This window comes from Cupressus sempervirens, chromosome 8 (genome assembly GCF_028749045.1).
Source record: "Cupressus sempervirens isolate cs-2001-9-10 chromosome 8, ASM2874904v1, whole genome shotgun sequence".
NCBI classification, from domain to species: domain Eukaryota; kingdom Viridiplantae; phylum Streptophyta; class Pinopsida; order Cupressales; family Cupressaceae; genus Cupressus; species Cupressus sempervirens.
Window position 1 is genome coordinate 850,801,552 of NC_143125.1, and position 20,569 is coordinate 850,822,120.

Below are 20,569 nucleotides of genomic sequence, written 5' to 3' on the forward strand. Positions count from 1 at the left end.
AAGCAGTTGTTCCATTCTGTTGCTAGGTAGGGGCTTCATAAATATAACCCTGATACAATAGTATAAAAACCATCTCACTATAAATACAAATCATCAAAAGTAAAACCACATATTATTTACATGTTATGAATTAGACTGTTACAAAATGGTCAATGCTTCGTACCACATTAATGAATTTTTTGTTACTTTTGAACTTAAGTACTGAAAGCTTGAAAGGCCACCGATCCAAAATAATCACATAGATGGTACATTGATTGATATAAAAATCAGGTTAAATCTTGCTCTAGAGGCATCGTTACACATTTGAGATGATGAGCATTTTTTTCTCTCTGGCTTTAGTTTCCGCCCATTCAAGACTTCTCTACTGTATATCGTTTGTTGCAGTTGTACGTGTTTCCTGCACGTGTTTATATATCTGTTTTGCATGTTACATGAAAATGATTGACTGTAAAAACATGTTTTTGAGGTGATTTAAAAATGTTCGAAGCTGTTAAGAGTGTTGACAAAAAGGAAATGACGATCACTTATCATCAACTAAACATAATACAAGAAGACTGAACGATAAATATTTTCAAAGAATTAAGCCAAATTCTATGGAAACTAGTCAATTATGGGTGATGTCTTATTGCAACAGATCCTAGAATCGTTGAGCTAAAACATCTACCAAAAAATGCAAAGCACATCATTCTATTCTGAAGGTTGCTTTCGAGAAGAAGAGCTGTCGTTCCATGGCCCTTGCTTGTTGGAGCTATTGCTTGTTGAGGATTGGGCCTGGTCTTTTGGCGCGCCAGCAGCTAGATTCCATGCTTGCCAATGATTGAGATATCCAGGGCGAGCCTCTGGAACAGGTATTTCAATTCTGCCCTCCAGCATTCCAACAACTGCAGACATGCAAGGCCTTCGACCAGGGTTCTCATGAGTGCACAAAAGTCCCACATAAATCACCCTCATCAATTCTTCTTCATTGTATCCGAATTGCAAAAGGTTCACATCTACCAATTCTAGCATCCTCCTTTCTTCAAACAGATGCCAAGTCTGTGGAATTGAGCAATATTCATCAATAATATCATGTACACAAGATTATACGTTATTTATTATTAAATCATAAGCACAAATAATTTGAATACACATCTTTACCCATTCAAGAAGGTAAGCCTTTTCTTCTTCCAATCTCGTATCTGTGTGGATTCTGCCACTAACAATTTCAAGTGCAACCACTCCAAAGCTGTAAACGTCTGCCTTCTCAGTGAGATGCCCTCTTAAGGCATATTCTGGAGCCATATACCCGCTGAAGTGTATTTAAATGATAAGAAGATTTTAGCACAGTTGAATATTTTGGTGAGTGGAACAAAGTCTGTAATATAAGTGCTATACAACTTACATTGTTCCTGCTATCCTTGTGCTCACATGAGTATTGCCATCATCAAATAGCCTAGCCAACCCAAAATCTGCTACTTTGGGATTTAAATCTTTATCTAGAAGAATGTTTGTTGACTTGATATCGCGATGTATAATTTTTAACAATGAGTCCTCGTGAAGATAAGCAAGTCCACGAGCAACTCCCAAACAAATCCTATATCGAGTGGGCCAATCTAGCTTAATATGAGATTCATCACGATCTGCAAAGGAATTAGAATTCACTGAGTAAAACTGTCCCCTTTTGCTTTCTATCATAACTTGCAGAGAAAATAAAATTTCAGTAGAACTGATCATATAAAATTAGCGGCCTCACCAAACAAAGCTCGTGCAAGATTGCCATTTTCCATATATTCATAAACCAGGAGAAGATCCTCTCCCTCTGCACAACAGCCATAAAGTTTAATGACATCTGGATGTTGCACTGCAGATATGGTACCTACTTCATTCAGAAATTCACGATTCCCTTGTTTTGACTGAGATGATAACTGCTTGATTGCCACCTTCCTCCCATCTGATAGTACACCCTGCAAAATATAAGTTCGGTGTTACGATCTAGTAAGTCTTTCATGATTCCCTAGATATGTAGGGATACAACTCTGGCTTGCATATTTTTATGATTTTGTCAGTCATATAGGTTCAATTATAATTGTAGGGTGATTATCAATGCACCTTGTAAACTGCTCCGAAACCACCCTCTCCTATCTTATTTTTGGGATCAAAGCTTTTAGTTGCAATTTTCATCTCCCTTAAGCTGAAAGAATTACCGTCCATGGTCTTCAATTCTGGTAAGCTCCGGCCATATACATGATATATTTAATAATTGAATTGATAAATAAATAAACTAAGCATGATTTAAATATGTGTGCATTTAAAAATGTTATATTACCTCTTAAAAATATTACATTACCTCTGTCCTTGCTTAAACAGGATAAGATGTTGTCCCCTTTTTTCCTCCTCTTGATTAATACTAGAGTTAATATCAACACAAGACCTGAAACGGCCACTACTGAGGCAACAATTATGGCTATCTTAGCAGTCTTACTATTCTTGTCAATATGCGGTTTGAAGTCTGCCACAACAAAAGTTAATTGTTTACATATCTGATAGCAGCAAAGAAAAGAAAGACACTGAATGATTTAGAATTCCACTTAGTTGTAAGACAATGAAGTTGTATAAAGATCTTACTTGGAGTGACTACAATGGCTGAAACCAAAGGTCCATACTCTTGTGGTTCACCTGTCCCTTTTCCAGCCCAAAAAAAGTGAATATGTAAGTAGTTTTCGGTAACATTTATAGTGTAGTTCATGATTACTGCTAGATTTTGCTCTCCAGCCACTTCCATTATATCAAAATCTTTCAACACTAGATCATCCTGCAAAAGTTTTGCAAAATAACCCAGCATGGCAGTCAGAATGATAAAATACGAGAAAGCCTATTTGATATTTTTGGGCTTACAAATCTTTATCCTCTATCTGGTTATTTTACATAAACAGAAAACTAGGTTTCAGCCCATACATCTAATGAAAAATAATGTGAAAGGGAAACTGGTATACCTGAATATAGACATCAAAGATTCGTCTTCCTTTTGTGGTTTTCATAATCTCAGCAAAGTGGAGCTGTACATTGTATAATCCTGTTTGCATGTCCAGGCCATAGTACCTCAAAGAGATGGGAGAAATACGTGCAGTTCTGTACACTTCTGGATTTAAACTGGAGGAAAACGTACTAATATTATGTGGGGTGATGGCGAAGGTAGAGCCGCTGTTGGCTATGTAAGACTTTGATGAGCTCCCAGAATCCATATAATATCCTGTGCTGGTAAATCCCCAATACATTGTGTGACCTGGAGAGAATGATAGCATATGACCTTGATCATCATCCGCTTCAAATTCATCAAAAATAAAGTTTGGTGCAGAAATTTTGAGTTTCTCTCCCCCACAGTTTATAGCAAAGCCATAGTCTGTCAAACACAAAACAACTGTTACAACAGAAGTCCAATACATACATCCCGCACAGCACAGCAATGTATACAATGTGACTAAAAAACAAACTCTGCAATGTAGAAATAGAAACTTCATCAAACTGTAAATGGTAAAGGCTTTCTGCAGATTCAACTAGGAAGTAACTCTCAACCCAGTAGAACAGCTTGGATTCAGGATACGCTTCTGGTCTACTCTTTAACTGTAGCAGGGGAGAATAGAAAAGAGTACCCACTATCACCAGATCTTGCATAAATTACTAGCAGTTTACAAGGACATTTATTGAAATTCAAATTCATTTAAGTGCAATTTGTTTAGCTGGTTTTTTTAGTCGAAAAAAATAAAAATTCTATAAATTCAAATCTGTGAGCATAATTGTTCATACCCAACAAAAGTTTGAATCTTAATAGCAGCTTCAAGGCAAAAGGACTTCAACTGCTGTTCTAAATGAATCACGCCTTATTTAACTAATTATTATATAAAACAAATATCTCTGTCTTACAAAGTCTACAAATATTCTTCTAAAAAATAATACTTAAAAAATAAATCACCCATCAACTGACAAATATTTCTAACTGTTATATTAAAACAATTCAAATATATGATAGAATAATTATTGTAAATAAATTATTTTATTAAATAATTTTTATCTAAACATTTAGTTTTATTTGTTTAAGAATTATTTAAAATTTATGAGGTTTTAAAATATTATTTTTGGTAAATAATAATATGAACAAAGATAAGTCCCTAAATAATGTGGATATAATAAACTTATTTTTGAAATAAAATAAAATAATAATAAAACTTTGAAGTAAATAAAATAATTATTAAATAGATGGAGAATAAAATATTTCTATTTGTATTAAATCAAACAATTTTTTAGCAAATAAAATTAAAATAAATATCTTAATAATAAATAAATAAATGTTGTGAATCGCATTTAAGCAAAGGTCATGAATTCAAAACACCTGTAGGTTCTCACAATGGAGGAGGAATATGCTGTCAAAGAAATGACGGAGCTCATTCCTTGAGTGAATGAATGAATGAGAGATTTTAATAACATCCACAAGGCAAAAGCAGCCTATGGAACCCCCGAACACACCCTAAGAAAAGCATGATACAGCCTTAAGCATTTTGTAACCTCTTCTTTAGATCTCTTCTTCAGCAATGCATTTTGATCACAAGGTTTGTTTTCTGTCTAGTTATGCTACTTCAAATAGAGTACATAAATTGTTAGGTTCTAAGATATACCCATAGCTGGAACAAATGTTAGTGCATGATGAGCACTCCAAGATAAAATGCCACTTTGTCTCTACTGTGCCCTGGTTGCAAACGAAGCAAATCCTTTCATTTAGGTCAATCAAATGATGAAAACAGTTGTTATGTCCCCATTTCCAAGATCGATTATAATAATTATAATAATACAGATTAAATAAATAAATAAATACAATATAATTATAAATAAATAATAATCAAATAGATAATTATTAATGAAAATATTTTATATATACTTTCGTCATTATATATTTTATTATCAAATACAAATATAATATTGCACATAGTCATTAGATATATTATATGAAATACATACATACATACATACATACATACATACATACATACATACATATATATATATATATATATTTTATAATTAATCATAAGACGTGGAAAGTTGAGATATACAATAATTATATTAATAATTAGGAGTGGAAACTAATATTATAAACTCATCAACATTATAACTTAAGAACAACAATTAAGAAGAAAATGATTTAAGACGGTAAATTTATAAACCAAGTTCTATGGATAGACACATCTTTTTTATATATTAAATATAAGATCACAAAAGAAGGAAATCAGTTCAGTTACACCAGAGTGTACAAAAAAGAGGCCTGGCCTCACAAAAAGAGTTTACAGCGGAATGTACATGTTATAAAGGTCAAAACAACTGAAATGAAAGTAGAATAAAAAAAAAACTAATGAAGGATGTCATCAAGGGTGTCCACTTTTCCAAACAAATACTTTACTGATTGGCCTTAAAATATATAATATGAGAATCTATGGCAGGGAAGGGGATAGGAAGGAGGAGAACAAGGGACGCTGCCTATATCATCTGCAGCAAAGATTAGGAGATACTTGATGGAGAAGGAAGGATATAGGGACTGCGAAACAATCAGAGGATCAGCTAATAAGATGCAGTGAGATTTCAGAATGGAATAACACATACAAGGCAGACATCGAGCACTCTACAAAGTAAAACAATAATTCACCTGAGAAACAGAAAAATCGAATACTGCTAAGTCAGCAATTGATATATCAGATATAATGAAGAAGAAAATATAAACTAATCATATAGGCACATATCCTCAACGTTGCATTTAGACATCAGCTACGTAAATTTGTAAATCAAATATATGATTAAGTTTGGATTGAGTTGGTTATAGGGAGGGAAAGAACATAAATAAATAGAAGCATTTTTGGATTATAAGAAGTCACCGATATAGTGAAATTGGGAGAATAGTGAGCATGAGAGAGTAGTGAACATGCGGATTCTAGTCATCATCAAATAACTCCAGAAATCGACATCCTAAGAAATGCTAGTTTCGTCCTTATGAGAGCTTGAAACAATGAAGATCGGATAGCTAAGAGGAAGATAGTCATTTTGAACACATCAAATAGTGCCAATGAATAGATAAGGAGAGGTATCGCCAAAGCAAGGAAGTCTTTGGAATAAGACAGGACACATGCTCAAGCTAACCATTGCCAAATTTGTGATAACTTGTGAGTAAGATAGGGAAAGACTACACGGTCAGTAACAATAGAGATGAAGCCAATCCTTGACATTCAGCGAATAATTACATAAGGTAGAAGGCCATACGAATTGCGATGGTCTAATTAGAGATATTCAAACTACATCCGGTGTAATCTTGTTAGCATATCACCTGAACTAGAGAAAACACACAAATAAGACTCGGATGCATAATACAAATATTTTCTATAATTATAGGAAGAGGTCCCTTACCATTGAAGATATAGTGGACAATTTCAAACTTCAAGAGATAAAAGTTAAGGAGACATCACAACAGTCCTAAGTTGGGCTATGATCATTATCACTCTCCATATGATATTTGCTCATATGTATGATTTTTCCTCATGGTCTCCTGTGGGGTTAAATTATTTGATATAGTAAGCTATTTTGCATTCATGTTGTTTTGACCATATGATATTCTTGAATCCCACCATCCCATCACAATTTTTTTTATTTCCCCATAGATTTACAAGCATTCTTGTATGTTGACCTCCCATTTTTCCATCCATTTGTGTTCTCCTTCATCCACATGTTCTTTCTTCTATCTACCTTTACTTTTGTAATCAATTTAGGCCAGCAATGTTGTTTCATACTTTGTATTTTACTTAATAGCTTAACAACTGAACCATTGTCGAGGCCTCTAAAGTGAAAATACATGTTTTTGCCAATAAGATATCTTAAGGAACAACAATTTTAATGGCCCAATGCAAAGCCCAGAGAATCCCAAAAGGAGACATCCAAGCCCAGCAATAACCACACAACGGAAACATAACACAGGAAATAAGATTTGATACCAAAATACAACTCTTTATTCATGAAACAACTGATTACATGCAATGTGCCGAGTTGTAAGGCCTTCCCAATTACAGCCAAATCCAAAGCAAGTAATAGTTCTGCAAGATCCATCCCAAACCCTAGCTAGCCCAGATCTATAACAACAATTTGGTAGAAACCCCAAGCAAGATCTAAACTTGTGCTCGCAAGCCACCAACAAATCTCCATGTTTCCTACGTCTCAGCTACTAGCTTTGCTCCCAAATTCCCAACTATAGATTCTAACTCGAATCCCTGCTTCCTCTAATTGAATACCTAAACACTACCCAAACCCCTCCTTATATATTTGCACGACCACAAGTCGGCCTATTGCAAATAGAATCATCTAGAAACCAAATAAACCCAATATGCCATAAGTCAACTTACAACAATCATTAAATGCACATAGGATAAATAACCAAGACTCGAACAAGTCCACACACATCCCTACAAATGATCCATGTCATGATCGGACACTACGTGCATTAAATGGCGGATCAAATCTGCAAAAACACCATTCGGTGAGATAAACCACCAAGCGTCAACAACAACCACCGAGCAAGCCAAGCATCACTGAGAAAGTACGCCCACCAAGCTCCCACGAGTATCACTAATCACAGGTTTCTCTTAGCGGAATATCAACCGAGCACCACAAGCTTCACCGAGCTCCTTCAGTCACCGAGTTCCTCGCGCAACACTACACCCCAAGAACTACCCCATAATGACCGAGCATCATCTCTTTTTCAACCAAGTTCTCCAACTCCAAGGTCCAAAACCACTCCAACATACAAGATTGCCAACTACCCCAAGATGGTCCTACATCAAACACCCAAAGTGTGAAAAGATGCTCTTAGTAGCTGGAAGAAGATTTTATGAGATTTAGCATATAGACTCCGAACTGGTTCTTCACATGCATATCCTCCACCACATCAACTTGTACACTCTTCTCTCTGTTCAATTTCTACAAACCCTTTCCAACAACATACAACTTATTACTTTGCCTCTTCACATCCTTCCTCGGTGTACCACAGGTCTTCTTTCCATGCTGATATCTAGTCCTCTTAGAATCCTTCAACTCAACTCGCCTACCAAAACTTAGATTCCCCCTACCGAGTTCTTCATTCTATAAAGGAATTAGTGAAAACTTCCTGCCACACTTCTCAACTGTAAACACATTCTTGACACAATCATGCATAGCCCTACAATCATACTGCCAAGGTCTATGAAGTAATATGTCACAACTACTTATATCCACAATATCACACAATATTTGATCCTTATACTACCCAATATGAAAATCAACAACACACTTTTCTCTTACTTCCAAAGCATGTTCATTTTGTAACCAACCAGTCCAATAGGGACAGGGATGTCTTATTCTCTTCACAACAAGTTTCTAAACCATCTACTCAACAACAAGGGTATCAGTACTACCACCATCCACAATCACATTCCATCATTTACCAAAAGACTTACAAATCCATGAACAAATTCCTCTTTTGACAAGGCTCCAGTACTTCCTTACCCAACAACACTTGCCGAACCAGCAAGTTATCCTCCCCCTGCTTAGGCTCATTCACCAAGTCCACATTCTCATTTCCCAAAACAACTCTTCTTTCACGGACCTTATGGGGACATTCGAATGCTCTGTGTCTTACTCCACAACGAAAACAAGTACCCTTAAATGCAACCTTACCCATTCTTCTCCTCTACTCAACAATCTTTGGTTCATCCTCAGTAGTTGCTTTACCCTTCACTAAATATTCTTGCTTCTCCTTCCCCTGGGAACTAACTTGATGGCTTCTTTTCAATTTATCTTATGCCTTTACAGCATATTGATAAGCATCCTCAACCGAATCAATCTTCAGCATACCAATCTCATCCTGAATATTGAATCTCAAACCAAAAACATACCTAGCTACCTTTTACTTAGAAAGTTCTCTATATCTAGACCGAATAGTCAACTCATAAAACTCCTCGGTATAATCTTTTACAAACATATCTTTTTGTTTTAGATTTTGCAACCTCTTAAATAACTCAAGTTCATAATCAGGAGGAATAAACTTAGCCTTTAATTTTGTCATCATCAATCTCCACCTAGTGATTTTTGTTTCACCTTCCTCTTCTCTATCTCATTGGAATTCTTTCCATCATAAAGAAGCATGTCCTTTCAACTTAGTTTGCACCAACCTTCCTCTAAGTGGAGCTCCAATATCCTCTAACTCAAAGTAGTCTTCTAACTCACCAATCCAATCAATCAGGTCTCTAGGATTCAAAGTACTTGAGAAATTAGAAACATCCTTCAACTTCAGCTTCAATCGAGTGTTAGTTCTATCTAACCGATCAGTTCTGTCTTCCAAATATTTTTCCACACAATCAGCTCTATCTTCACCACTTGACCCAACAACCTCAAAGTCTTCAACAACTCCATCTTTAGTACCCAGATTCCTCGGTAGACCAGCTATAGCTTTCATGATCTTAGTGACCATATTATTCTTCATCAGCTCCATCTCAGATCTAAAATCCGATCTAACTTTCTTCGAAATCTTAGTCTCCACAACATCACAAAGATCTACAATTGCCCTAGGGTCCAATCTTCTCAAAGGCATCTTCCAAAATCTTCATGAACCCAAAGTAGCAAAATCACCACCCAGAACAACTTTTGCGCAATCTGAGGTCGTGGTGCAAACTCCCTCAACTTGGGCAATCTGTCATGCTCAGGAAAAGCTGCTCTAACACCATGTAGTGCAGTGCCTAAAGAATCCCCAAAGGAGATGTCCAAGACCCCAACAATAACCACACAGTGGAAACAAAACACAGGAAATAAAATATGATACCAATACACAACTCTTTATTCATTAAAACAACTAATTACATGCAATGCCTTCTTGATTACGACCAAAAGAAAGTAATAATTCTGCAAAATCACTCAAGATCTAACCCAAACCCTAGCTATCCCAGGTCTATAACAATCTAGTAGAAACCCCAAGCAAGATCTAAACGTGTGCTCACAAGCCACCAAACAATCTCCTTGTTTCCTACGTGGCAACTACTAACTCTGCTCTCAAATTCCCAACTCTAGATTCTAACTCGAATCTCTGCTTCCTCTAATTGAATGCCTAAACACTACCCAAACCCCTCCTTATATACTTACACGACTACAATTTCGCCTATTGCAAATAGAATCATATAGAAACCCAATATGCCATAAGTCAACTTACAACAATCATTTAATACACATAAGATAAATAACCAAGACCCAAATAGGTCCACACACATCCCTATGAACAATCCATGTCACCATCACACGCTACGCGCATTAAATGCATCAAGTGAGTCGATCAAATCCACAAGAACACTATTCAGTGAGATAAACCATTGAGTGTCAATAGCAACCACCAAGCAAGCCAAGCATCATCGAGCAAGCACACCACTGAGCTCCCACATGCATCATCAAGCACATGCTCTTCTAAGAAGAATATCAATCGAGCGCCAAAAGCTTCACCAAGCTCCTTCAATCACCGAGTTCCTTGGGAAACACTACACCCCAAGAACTACCCCATAATGACAAAGCACCTCTTCTACAACCGAGTTCTCCAACTCCAACATCCAAAAACACTCCAACATATATTTAATCTTGAGGCTGCTGATGATAAGATGTTTTTGAATTCTTTCTACCTACCTCCATTTTCTAATCTAGCATGTTACTTCCCTAAATCTCACACTTGTAAAGTATCACTAGGGTTACCAACAAACCAAAAAGCATCTTCTTGGTTTTCCAATCCCATAACTCTATAATCATAAATCTATTTTTAGGACAAACATAATTATTGTTAATAGTGGTCGTGTGTTCACAACAGATGTGTGAAATGTAAGTCACATCAAATTACCAAGATTTTCAGGGGTGGGAAATGTAAATGCACATCTTGGATATGGAACGAACCTTTCAAGCTGAACCAATGTAGACGGAAGCATTTCAATATACTTTAGTATGTAATGACACAAGTTGGTGAAATATGCACAAAGCACATATGCCTACTTGGCATGCCTTCAGAATTTGGATCCAAGTTCAACATATAAAAGAAGGAAGTATAACAATATTCCAAGATATAAAAGGTTCAATTACCTTAGAAGATCACCTACATGTATGTATCACTGCATCAAATGGATATAGGATCTATTTCACTAAAAGAATAAAGTTAAAAATATATTTTAACATTTACTTGAAGAATTGTTATCATTTGGAGACGAAATGACCATATATCAAGTTTTTAACAGTCTAGTCAGCGAGTTAATTTCTCAAACATCACAACTACTGCTCACCGATCTTTCCAATAATGAACATTGACTATAATTATTTGCTCCAAACACAATGAACTTCAACTAAACATGTCATAATATCATGAAATGCTTTCTCTGTCTGAAAATAGTAATATACAAACAAAAGCTAGTAAAAGGGATGTATGGCTCCTTGGGCTCATGGAAACAATCAAAGTCCACCAAAAAACAAGGAATTGCCTCTTAGAGTCTAGCCACCATCCTGCTAACCATTAGTACTAGAAATTCAATCACCCAGTCTCACATGAACAAATTAGCACTTGTACAACCCTCTTGTCATTTATTCCTTCCAACTTGACATTGTATAGCTTATAAGAAAAAATCCAATCAAACAGAAAAATAAATTAATAACCCAAACAACCTTATAGCCACATTAATGACTTTACAATCTGTCAATAAGTGATAGTACTATTGGGCATGAGGAAATTATATAACCAGGAACATCTCTTCCAATTGCACTCTGAAAAGTCTTAAATAATTCTAGAATTTGATACCAACACACCAAAAACTTACCCCTCAAAACACATCAAAAGACTCCACTTCGGCAACACCCAAAACTAAAATTCAATTTGTAGTAATGTAAACTTTTGAATGAAATCACACCAATCTAGCTAGGTGAGTTTTCATTCCCAATGCCAGAAATCTTGAGAGGATTTGCATCCTTAGAAAAATAAGGAAAATGCAATGTCCCCATTTTAGCAGACTCCTATAGCTAGAATTTGGTCAGTTCATCATTGCGACCCTTGTGAGATGACAATGTGTTTTGAGAAGTCTCTGTAGAAAAAATTATATTTTTAGTAAGTCAATTATGGGAAATTCCTAGTTTTAGCAGTGCAGCAGAGGCATCAAGTGGTTTGGCTTCTTTAGTGATTGATTGGGTAAATTCATGGAGCTTTGTATTATAAGTTGTTTATTAAGATTATCTTGATAAATGAATTTATCATATAAGTCTTATTATTTGATGGTGTGTTGAAGAAGCCTCTTAAGTGAAAAGTGTCTTCACGAAGCCATGTGCTTGATAGTTGTTTATTTTAAAAAATAGATGGAAGCTTCTAATTGAAAGGCATGTTGATGAAGCAACTTTAATCAAAGGTGTATTGGAGAAGCCAAGTTGCATTACAAATGAGGCTTCAAGAAGCAAATAGAATCATCTCTATCTATTGCTTTTGACAATTTCTTGTGAGGGTTTGAGTTGTGGTTTTCTCTTGAGGATTGATTCCTCGTGATCTGTTATTCAATTTGTTGTTGTATAACAAATTGAATTAATTATTCTAAGTTTGGGAATGCATTCAATTCAGTGTTGAAGTATACTGAATTGAATTATTTATTCAATCTAATTTGGGCATCTTCTGTACTATGAGTTTCTTGTGACTAGAAAGCAATTTACTATTGCAATCATTGACATCATTATTATTGATGCAGGAGCATCCTAAGTGTATGAGCAGTCTTGCATCACCCAAAAATATTTATTTTATGTCTTTTTCAAAAAGAGTTGTTTCAATGTAGAGTTGCTATTTTGGGAAACTTACTAATTTTAGTAAGTTGGTCATTCGAGCTCAAAATATTTTGATTTGATAGATGGAGGTTCATCTTAGATATATCAGCCTGTCAATTGAGTTTCATTACACTACCATCTGTATTGGTGAAATTATTGAGGATTTTTGGTATAGAATCTTCGAACTAAAATTTGAAGGTCTTAGAGGCTCTAAAATGAGGTCGAACCCTGACTAACGACACTTCCACTATTAAGGAGTTGTAGTTTAGGAAGTCTCATTTTTGAAAAGTGGTTATCATAGTTAATTGGAACCACAGTAAAAAAGTTAGTCTCCGAAAGTTGGGCTACCTAGAAATATAAAATGAAATTGTTTGGGCCGACTCTAATGTGCTAAAATATGAAAAATAATAATAATTTAAGGATGGTTGGCATCAAGGTCTTCGGCTAAAATTCTATGACCTTGGGTAGTAGAAAATTGCCCATATAAAGAAGATTTGTAGCATTGTCTAGGGCAATTCTGGGTGGTTATTGGTGGCTCTGGCTTATAGAATGTTGTAAGGAAAATGCCCACGTGGCTTCACATGTATTTCTGAAATATGTAATTCCATACTTTTGGAGATAATAAGAAGCCCATTTTCTATTCTTACAAATTGTTGTTGTTTCTCTATTTCTGTTATATGTTTGTGCTATTAAGTTGAGCACCCTTCAATTATTAGTTTCATTCCAAGCTGGGCATCCAATTAAATCTCAGTTATTTGGGTGCAATTAATCTCTATTTTATATTCCAAGCATCTCTGTTTTGGCGTGCACATTCTATGATTTCTAAGCGTCATTATATCTCTGTAAGTGGATGTTTTCTTTACCACCATTTGCACATGTTGGGCAGAGTTTCTTTCAGAGTTTGGGGCTGCATTTTAGACTCCTTCAAAGACCCTATCGAGCTCCAGTTAATAATGCCATTACAGTACAATTATTTTTGTTGAGTTTGGTTTTTCATCACTGTCATTTGGTGTCTAACATCTCTGCTACTAGGGCGAGTTACATCTGCAAATGAGGCATTTTTTCCACTGAATTTGGGACGCCTAATGAGGTTTTGGGAGGCAGCATTGCCTTGCATTTTGCCACTGTTATTTCAGCATTTCAATCACAAAGAGTCAACGCCAATACCACAGCTATCTGCATCATTGTTCTGAAGCTGATCGGGCTGCTAGTAAGATTGGATTATCATCTGCTACTTTGCTGCAATTAGATATCTCCTGCAACCATCTATAGGATCTTATGTTCAAATACAATACCACCTAAAATTGAAGTAATAAATTTGCACATTCTAATTGCAAGACAATAGTCACATTGGATATTGTTGCTAGATTATCAATTTGAATTTCTTTCAACATTACTTCCAGTATTTCAAATCTCTTGAAAAATCACAATAGATCATATATCACAAAAAACAAAAAAACAAAAAAAATTGCAAAAACATCAAAAATTAAAACATATCGATCAGTTTGCCAGTGAGAGCCACCTGGGCTCTTTTCAGTGGTATCAAAGAAGTTTCCCACCAACCTGCAGGGAATCGGGTTACAATATGGCTCAAAGATTTATTCTGGGTAGACATTACACCTGCAAAGGTCACATTTCTCCACCTGGTGATGGAGAACTAGAGATTCAGTTTGGTAGTATGGGTGATAGGGGTGTTGGTTTAGCTGGTATAGAATATAGAGATGTTGCACATGGTCAATACCATGTTGCCAACATGTTGTAGCAGCTTTCTAATACATTGTAGCATATTGCACTCCCTAGAGGCAGGAGTAGGGAGAGAGGTACTTGTGATAATTTTGTCAGGTCACACAGATCTCGTGTTGATAACAAGTCTAGAGATGGAGACACGATTAAAGTAGAGGATCGAGTCAGCATTGATGACAGGATTGATAGGGTAATGTATACTAGTACATATGATAGGCCACAAAGACCTACTTTCTGAGACTAGAGCTTGATGCGGTCAGTACTAAGTCTAAGGTTGCGACTTTCATGAATGATGTTGTGGCACACCTTTCCGAGTGGGATGCTCTTCCACAAGCCATCAAGCAGAACCTTGATTTTGATACGTTCTTGACAAAGAAGCGACATCATACCAGAGGTAGACTTGCACCTAAGAAACAGAAGCCTGGGCGGTCAAATTTGTGAGAGGTAGCCAATAAGATGACCTTAGCCCACTTTGATAGCAGTGACAAGGTGACAGCTCGAGCTTGGGTCCATAAGCTCGATACATATCTAGCATTGTGTCTTATGACTGAGGAGGATGCTATCAGATTTGTTGTGCTACACTTAGATGGAATAGACCATGACTTGAGGTAACATGGGCTGGTTTCCTTACAGCATGATTAGATTGTTTCCTATTAGGAGTTCATGGACAAATTGATAGAATGGTTTGATAGGAAAGAACCCGAAGTATATTTCTCGAAGTTAGCTCAACTGAGGCAAACTGGTGGCCTTGAGGCTTTCATCATTTTGCCCTTATTTTTGTCCATCCTTTAAGCTTCAAGTTTGGCCTCTGGTCTATCTAAATAATCTAAAAATTTGAGTCTAGGTTTCCCCTTGGGTTGCTTTCTTCTCATCGGCCTTCCTCTTTTCCTTCTTTCCCAGGATTTCAAGGTTTCACTGCTTCGACATCTCCTCCAACCCAATGTGTGGGATTCACACAAATCGAGTGCATTGAGATCTCTATTGTCCTAGGTGGGTTAAGAATGCTCTTAAGCATCTTCCCCGATGAGAAGTGTTTACCGTACAGGTAAAGGAAATGAACGCATACAAAAAATGAACACGAACAGCAGAATTATATTCGCAATAGTAGATTAATGATGATTTACAGTGATCCCAGACGGGATATAAATACTACCGCCGAACCTTCCCGAAGGAGTCCGTCGGCCACAATTATTTTATCCGCTACAAACTATTTACCACCGAACCGTCGGCTACAGAATACAGAAACACCGCCGGACCGTCGGCTACAAAAACACCACCGGACCGTCGGCTACAGAAACATCGCCGGACCATCGGCTACAGAAACACTGCCGGACCGCCGGCTACAGAAACACTGCTGGACCGTTGGCTACAGAAACATTGCCGGACCGCCGGCTACAAAATACAAAATACCGCCGGAACCATCCAATCGGCTAATACCATCCCCCCCAAAAAGAAAAGTCGTCTCCTGACGACTGACAATATCTGAGACAAATTAGCAAAAAATACATTTACAGAGTGACTACAATAAGAGAAATCTGCTTCCGACACATCACTGTCACCTTCGTCCCGTGCCTATAGCCTTTGCTAACACAACACTGTCTCCTCAAGCTAACCTTGATAGCCACCTGTGCTGCTTTCTCTGTTTTGAATTCCTCGGTACCCTAAGCCAAGTGTCGCTGTACTGCCTCCAACTGGATGATCAGCTCCTCCCGAGCTCTCTACGCATCCACCAAGACAGCCTTACAGCCAACACCTGCTCCCACTGCCTCTGGTACATAGAAAGTCCATGCCTACAACAACTTCAACTCTTCTCAACTAGTCAAACTCCCACGACTGATATCCGCCACGACTGGGGGTCCAGGGGGCAACGCCCCTGGCGGGGTCGAGGGGCAGCGCCCCCGCGAGGTCCTGCGGCAGCGCCCCGCCAAGACCAAATTAGCACTTCGAAACCCACACAAAAATGCACGGAACACACCATTTTTGTCATTATCTGCCGATTCTGCACTCTTTCTGGCAACCACGGATGCGTCCCTTTACCTTTGGCATCATCTGTCACTCATTCTAAACAACTTGATTCTGTCGTCGTTTTTTTTTTCTTTTTTTGTAAATAAGTATCCTCCGTTCATTACAAGCACACTCTCCTCCGGAAAATAATGTTTGCTACAATGCTCACAATCAGCAAGAGATGAAAACAGCCTCCACAGATGAGCATAGGGCAAATCATGAATTGAAACCTGCACCACTGCTATAGATCAATTCTTCCCATGGCAATGACCCGCAACAGCAACCCCAGGATCTGGTTGGACGACGACAAAATTCTGCCAGAAACCACTTCGCGGCAATTTAAAAAACTCCGCTAGACGCAACCACAACTTTGTCGCCCGCGGCCTTCCTGTTCTCCCCACGGCTTTTCCGTCTTCACCCGCGGTCTTTCTTTTTCTACCCACGGCTAACTGGCGAGGAGAGGAGTTATAAAATGTTAAGCCCGCGGACAGACTGTCCGCGGGCACCTCCGGTTCCCTGTCCGCGGGACCTCCGGTTCCCTGCTCGCGGGGCTTTGTCTGCCCGCGGACAGCAGCTGCTCGCGGGGCTTTGTCTGCCCGCGGACAGCAGCTGCCCGCAAGACTTTTCAGCCCGCGGGTCTGTCTGTCCACGGCCCCTCTTTTTCAGCCCGCGGAACTTTTCAGCCCGCGGGCCTTTCTGTCCGCGGCCCTTTTTCAAATTTTTTTTTTTTTTTTTTTTTTAAATTTCTTAATTATAGTTTTGCCTCCTCCGCCCGTTACAGAAGGTCTCACCCCGCGGGGGAGGAAAAGAATATGCAATAGAGTGAAAACGGAGCAGCAAGTGGTAGCGGGAACTATGCATCAAGGAACTGCAGGATTTCCAACCTTGCCAATCAGCTTCCTCGGTGTTATGGGAAATGAAAAATGTCACAAAGCCAAACCCGCGGCCCGGAAAGGAACTCCGCAGCTTAAGCTGCTTCCGCGGACAGAGTCTTTCACATCCGTGCAAACTAAACTTCATTCTCCTCTCGTTCTGCCTTCGTTTTATTCACGTGCTACATTCCGAACTCCGCGGACAAGGAAATTTGAAGCCTGCGGACAGACTGCCCGCGGGGCTTTTGTCCACCCGCGGACAGACTCAAATCCCCGGCAACGGCGCCAAATGTTTACCGTACAGGTAAAGGAAATGAACACATACAGAAAATGAACACGAACAGCAGAATTATATTCGCAATAGTAGATTAATGATGATTTACAATGATCCCAGACGGGATATAAATACTACCGCCGAACCTTCCCGAAGGAGTCCGTTGGCCACAATTATTTTATCCGAACCTTCCCGAAGGAGTCCGTTGGCCACAATTATTTTATCCGCTACAAACTATTTACCACCGGACTGTCGGCTACAGAATACAGAAACACCGCTGGACCGTTGGCTACAGAATACAGAAACACCGCTGGACCGTCGGCTACAGAAACACCACTGGACCGTCGGCTACAGAAACACCGCCGGACCGTCGGCTACAGAAACACTGCTAGACCGTCGGCTACAGAAACACCGCCGGACCGTCGGCTACAGAAACACTGCTAGACCGTTGGCTACAGAAACATCGCCGGACCGTCGGCTACAAAATACAAAATACCGCCAGAACCATCCAGTCGGCTAACAAGAAGAGAGCAAAAGCTCTTTCAAAGTATCAAGATTTATCTAAGTGTTCACTTTATCAAAGTTTCACCTACTCTGTTGCTCTTCCTCCCGGAGGTGAAGTGCTCCCAAGGAGTTTCCGAAATGCAAAAGAAAGTTACTCCAGCAGCGAGGTTGTAGATCTTAAGGAGCATAATGTTTGAACCAAAGAGATTCCTAAGACTTTCTGAAGATGAAGAAAAGACTAAGTGATAATAGTGATAATACTTTGTCACAATTTTGCTTTTGTTGCTATGTCTCCAACTAGGAAAGCACCTCCATCGCTTCCTCTCTGACAAACAGAGTTAAAATGTACTTTTGGTGGTGGCTCCATCAAAGGAGAGAATATTCCTATAGAGATTCTCATATGATGCTGCCCGAAGTAGGAGCCCTATTGCTATGATACCGACATAAGGCAAAAACATTAACTCCTCCAGCTTGTCGGGAAACTAAAGATGGAGCTTCCTTTGCATTCTAGTTAAAAGGAGTTGTTTTTCTCATGAACCCAAATTTCCTCACGGAAAAGGTCGTCTCTGATGATTGAGCACTAAGGGGAATTGGAAAAGTAAGTTTCTCCAGGATTTGATATGAATGACATCATATTTAACCGTTAACCTACCATATTAATGACAAATCCAATCGTTATGCCGCTAAAGGTCATTTCTAATTTAATGGCCCGCTCCTCATTGGTGTGCCACAGGAAGTTCGTAGTCAGCGATCAGATTTGAAACCAATAAAGATCGGATTCTGGGTGATTGCAGTTCTCCATTCTACAATAGACATTTTCATTCTTAGTGTGGATTTCTTCTTGCTTTGAGCATCAATATATAGCAATAGCAGTTAGAGTGGGTGGTTATGATCGCCTACTTGGGCTTGAAAGTAAATTGAAGAATTACATTGATACTTCTCTTAGATTCCATGATTCGGTGACCTACACAGAAGATTGAATGCTCAACCTATTCACCCAGTTACTCAAAAGCTAAAGGAGAGTGGATTGGTGGAGGCCGCAGGATTCCCAGTGGCAATCTAGGCACTGGAGTTGATTCAAGAGTGCATTGGACACTACGACTCGGAGACCAAGCAAATAAAGATGTCAGATAACTCTATCTTGCTCACTTTCAATAGGAACCTTATGCATAGTGTCTTCGGAGTTCCAAACATAGAGGAGTTTTGTGATATCAATTTTTCCTCGTCTGCTTCTATGTTCAACAAGAAGAAAGGCTTGTGGCAGGCGGACATCATGGGTACTTGGTTCTAGACCCTAAGAAGCAAAGAGTAAAGTTTCAAAGACTCCCTTTGGCACAAACCTAAAAATAGAGATTGTGGATATCTTGGCATTGCTACTGAGATTAAGAAGGAAAGAAGTCCTAATCTTCATTGAGCACCATTTTTTCCTAGTCCAAGCAATAAGTGCAAATGGGTAGTACATAGATTGGGCCCAGATAATTTGGGATGAAATTACTAGATGGATGAACTTGGCCGAGACTTCACATAATTCTATATGCCTTCATACTTGCTATACACTTTGGCAATGCATCACTTATGACCAAGCCTACCTCATGTTGAGGAATATAATGAAATGATAAAAGTCTATGACTTTTATCCCTATTTGCAAATTGATAAAGCTATGAGTTTGTGAAGATCAATGATGCTTTCACTATGAGGCTATGCAGAGAATTGCAAGGTTGCCCAGAGCGGAGGGCCTCCCTTGAAGCCATCTTTGTGGTTACCCAATTTGAAAGTTGTTTTATCCAGTTCCTAGCTTTCTCATACCTTAGAGTAGTTGGTTTCGACGGCTTCCCATGGAAATTGCCTAAGTACCCGAAAGATAGAATTGTGCTTGTAGAGCTTTGTAGAAAAATCTTGGAAGTGAATGCCTTATGTGCAGCTATAAGAAAGGCAAGGATCCCTTTCCCGATCACTAGTGAACTGTATTCATGTGCATCCAGGTAGATGCAAAGAACTTAATCAAGGCTTTTGAAGGCCAGTATAAGATGCAAGATTACGAATTTATACGGCTTAACTTTGATCCGATGGACTATATTAAGAACAACTTGTAGCTCGGTCCAAGCTTTAAGCACGTGCCAGACATTGAAGACTATTGGGTAGATTGCTACACAAAAGTCCAGACAAGGGAAAAGTTCTTCTCCAAGCTTATTGTCTAGTAAATTCGGTTATATTGTGTAAATATCAATGTTGATGATATAGAGGATGATGGTTCTACCCTAACATCCTCTACATATGAGAAGAACATCAAGGATACACCTATTGTGTCTACTCCTTC

General features: G+C 38.3%; 1 protein-coding gene across 2 annotated transcripts in view; it reads right to left on the reverse strand.

Moving 5' to 3' along the window:
• Nucleotides 1-224: 224 nt before the first annotated feature.
• LOC149545092 (putative LRR receptor-like serine/threonine-protein kinase At1g53440) overlaps nt 225-20,569 on the reverse strand; it is a 180,407-nt gene continuing 160,062 nt past the window's right edge. Inside the window, exons 16-23 of one of the 2 annotated variants that reach the window (XM_089795588.1) lie at nt 2,973-3,379; nt 2,605-2,791; nt 2,327-2,488; nt 2,089-2,201; nt 1,733-1,943; nt 1,382-1,619; nt 1,138-1,288; nt 225-1,035 (exon numbers count right to left, since the gene is read on the reverse strand). In XM_089795588.1, the coding sequence (XP_089651714.1) occupies nt 688-1,035; nt 1,138-1,288; nt 1,382-1,619; nt 1,733-1,943; nt 2,089-2,201; nt 2,327-2,488; nt 2,605-2,791; nt 2,973-3,379 (1,817 nt within the window). In that variant the 3' untranslated portion in view covers nt 225-687. Of the gene's footprint in view, nt 1,036-1,137; nt 1,289-1,381; nt 1,620-1,732; nt 1,944-2,088; nt 2,202-2,305; nt 2,489-2,604; nt 2,792-2,972; nt 3,380-20,569 lie in introns of both variants that reach the window. The other variant, XM_089795587.1, reaches the window with a different exon arrangement.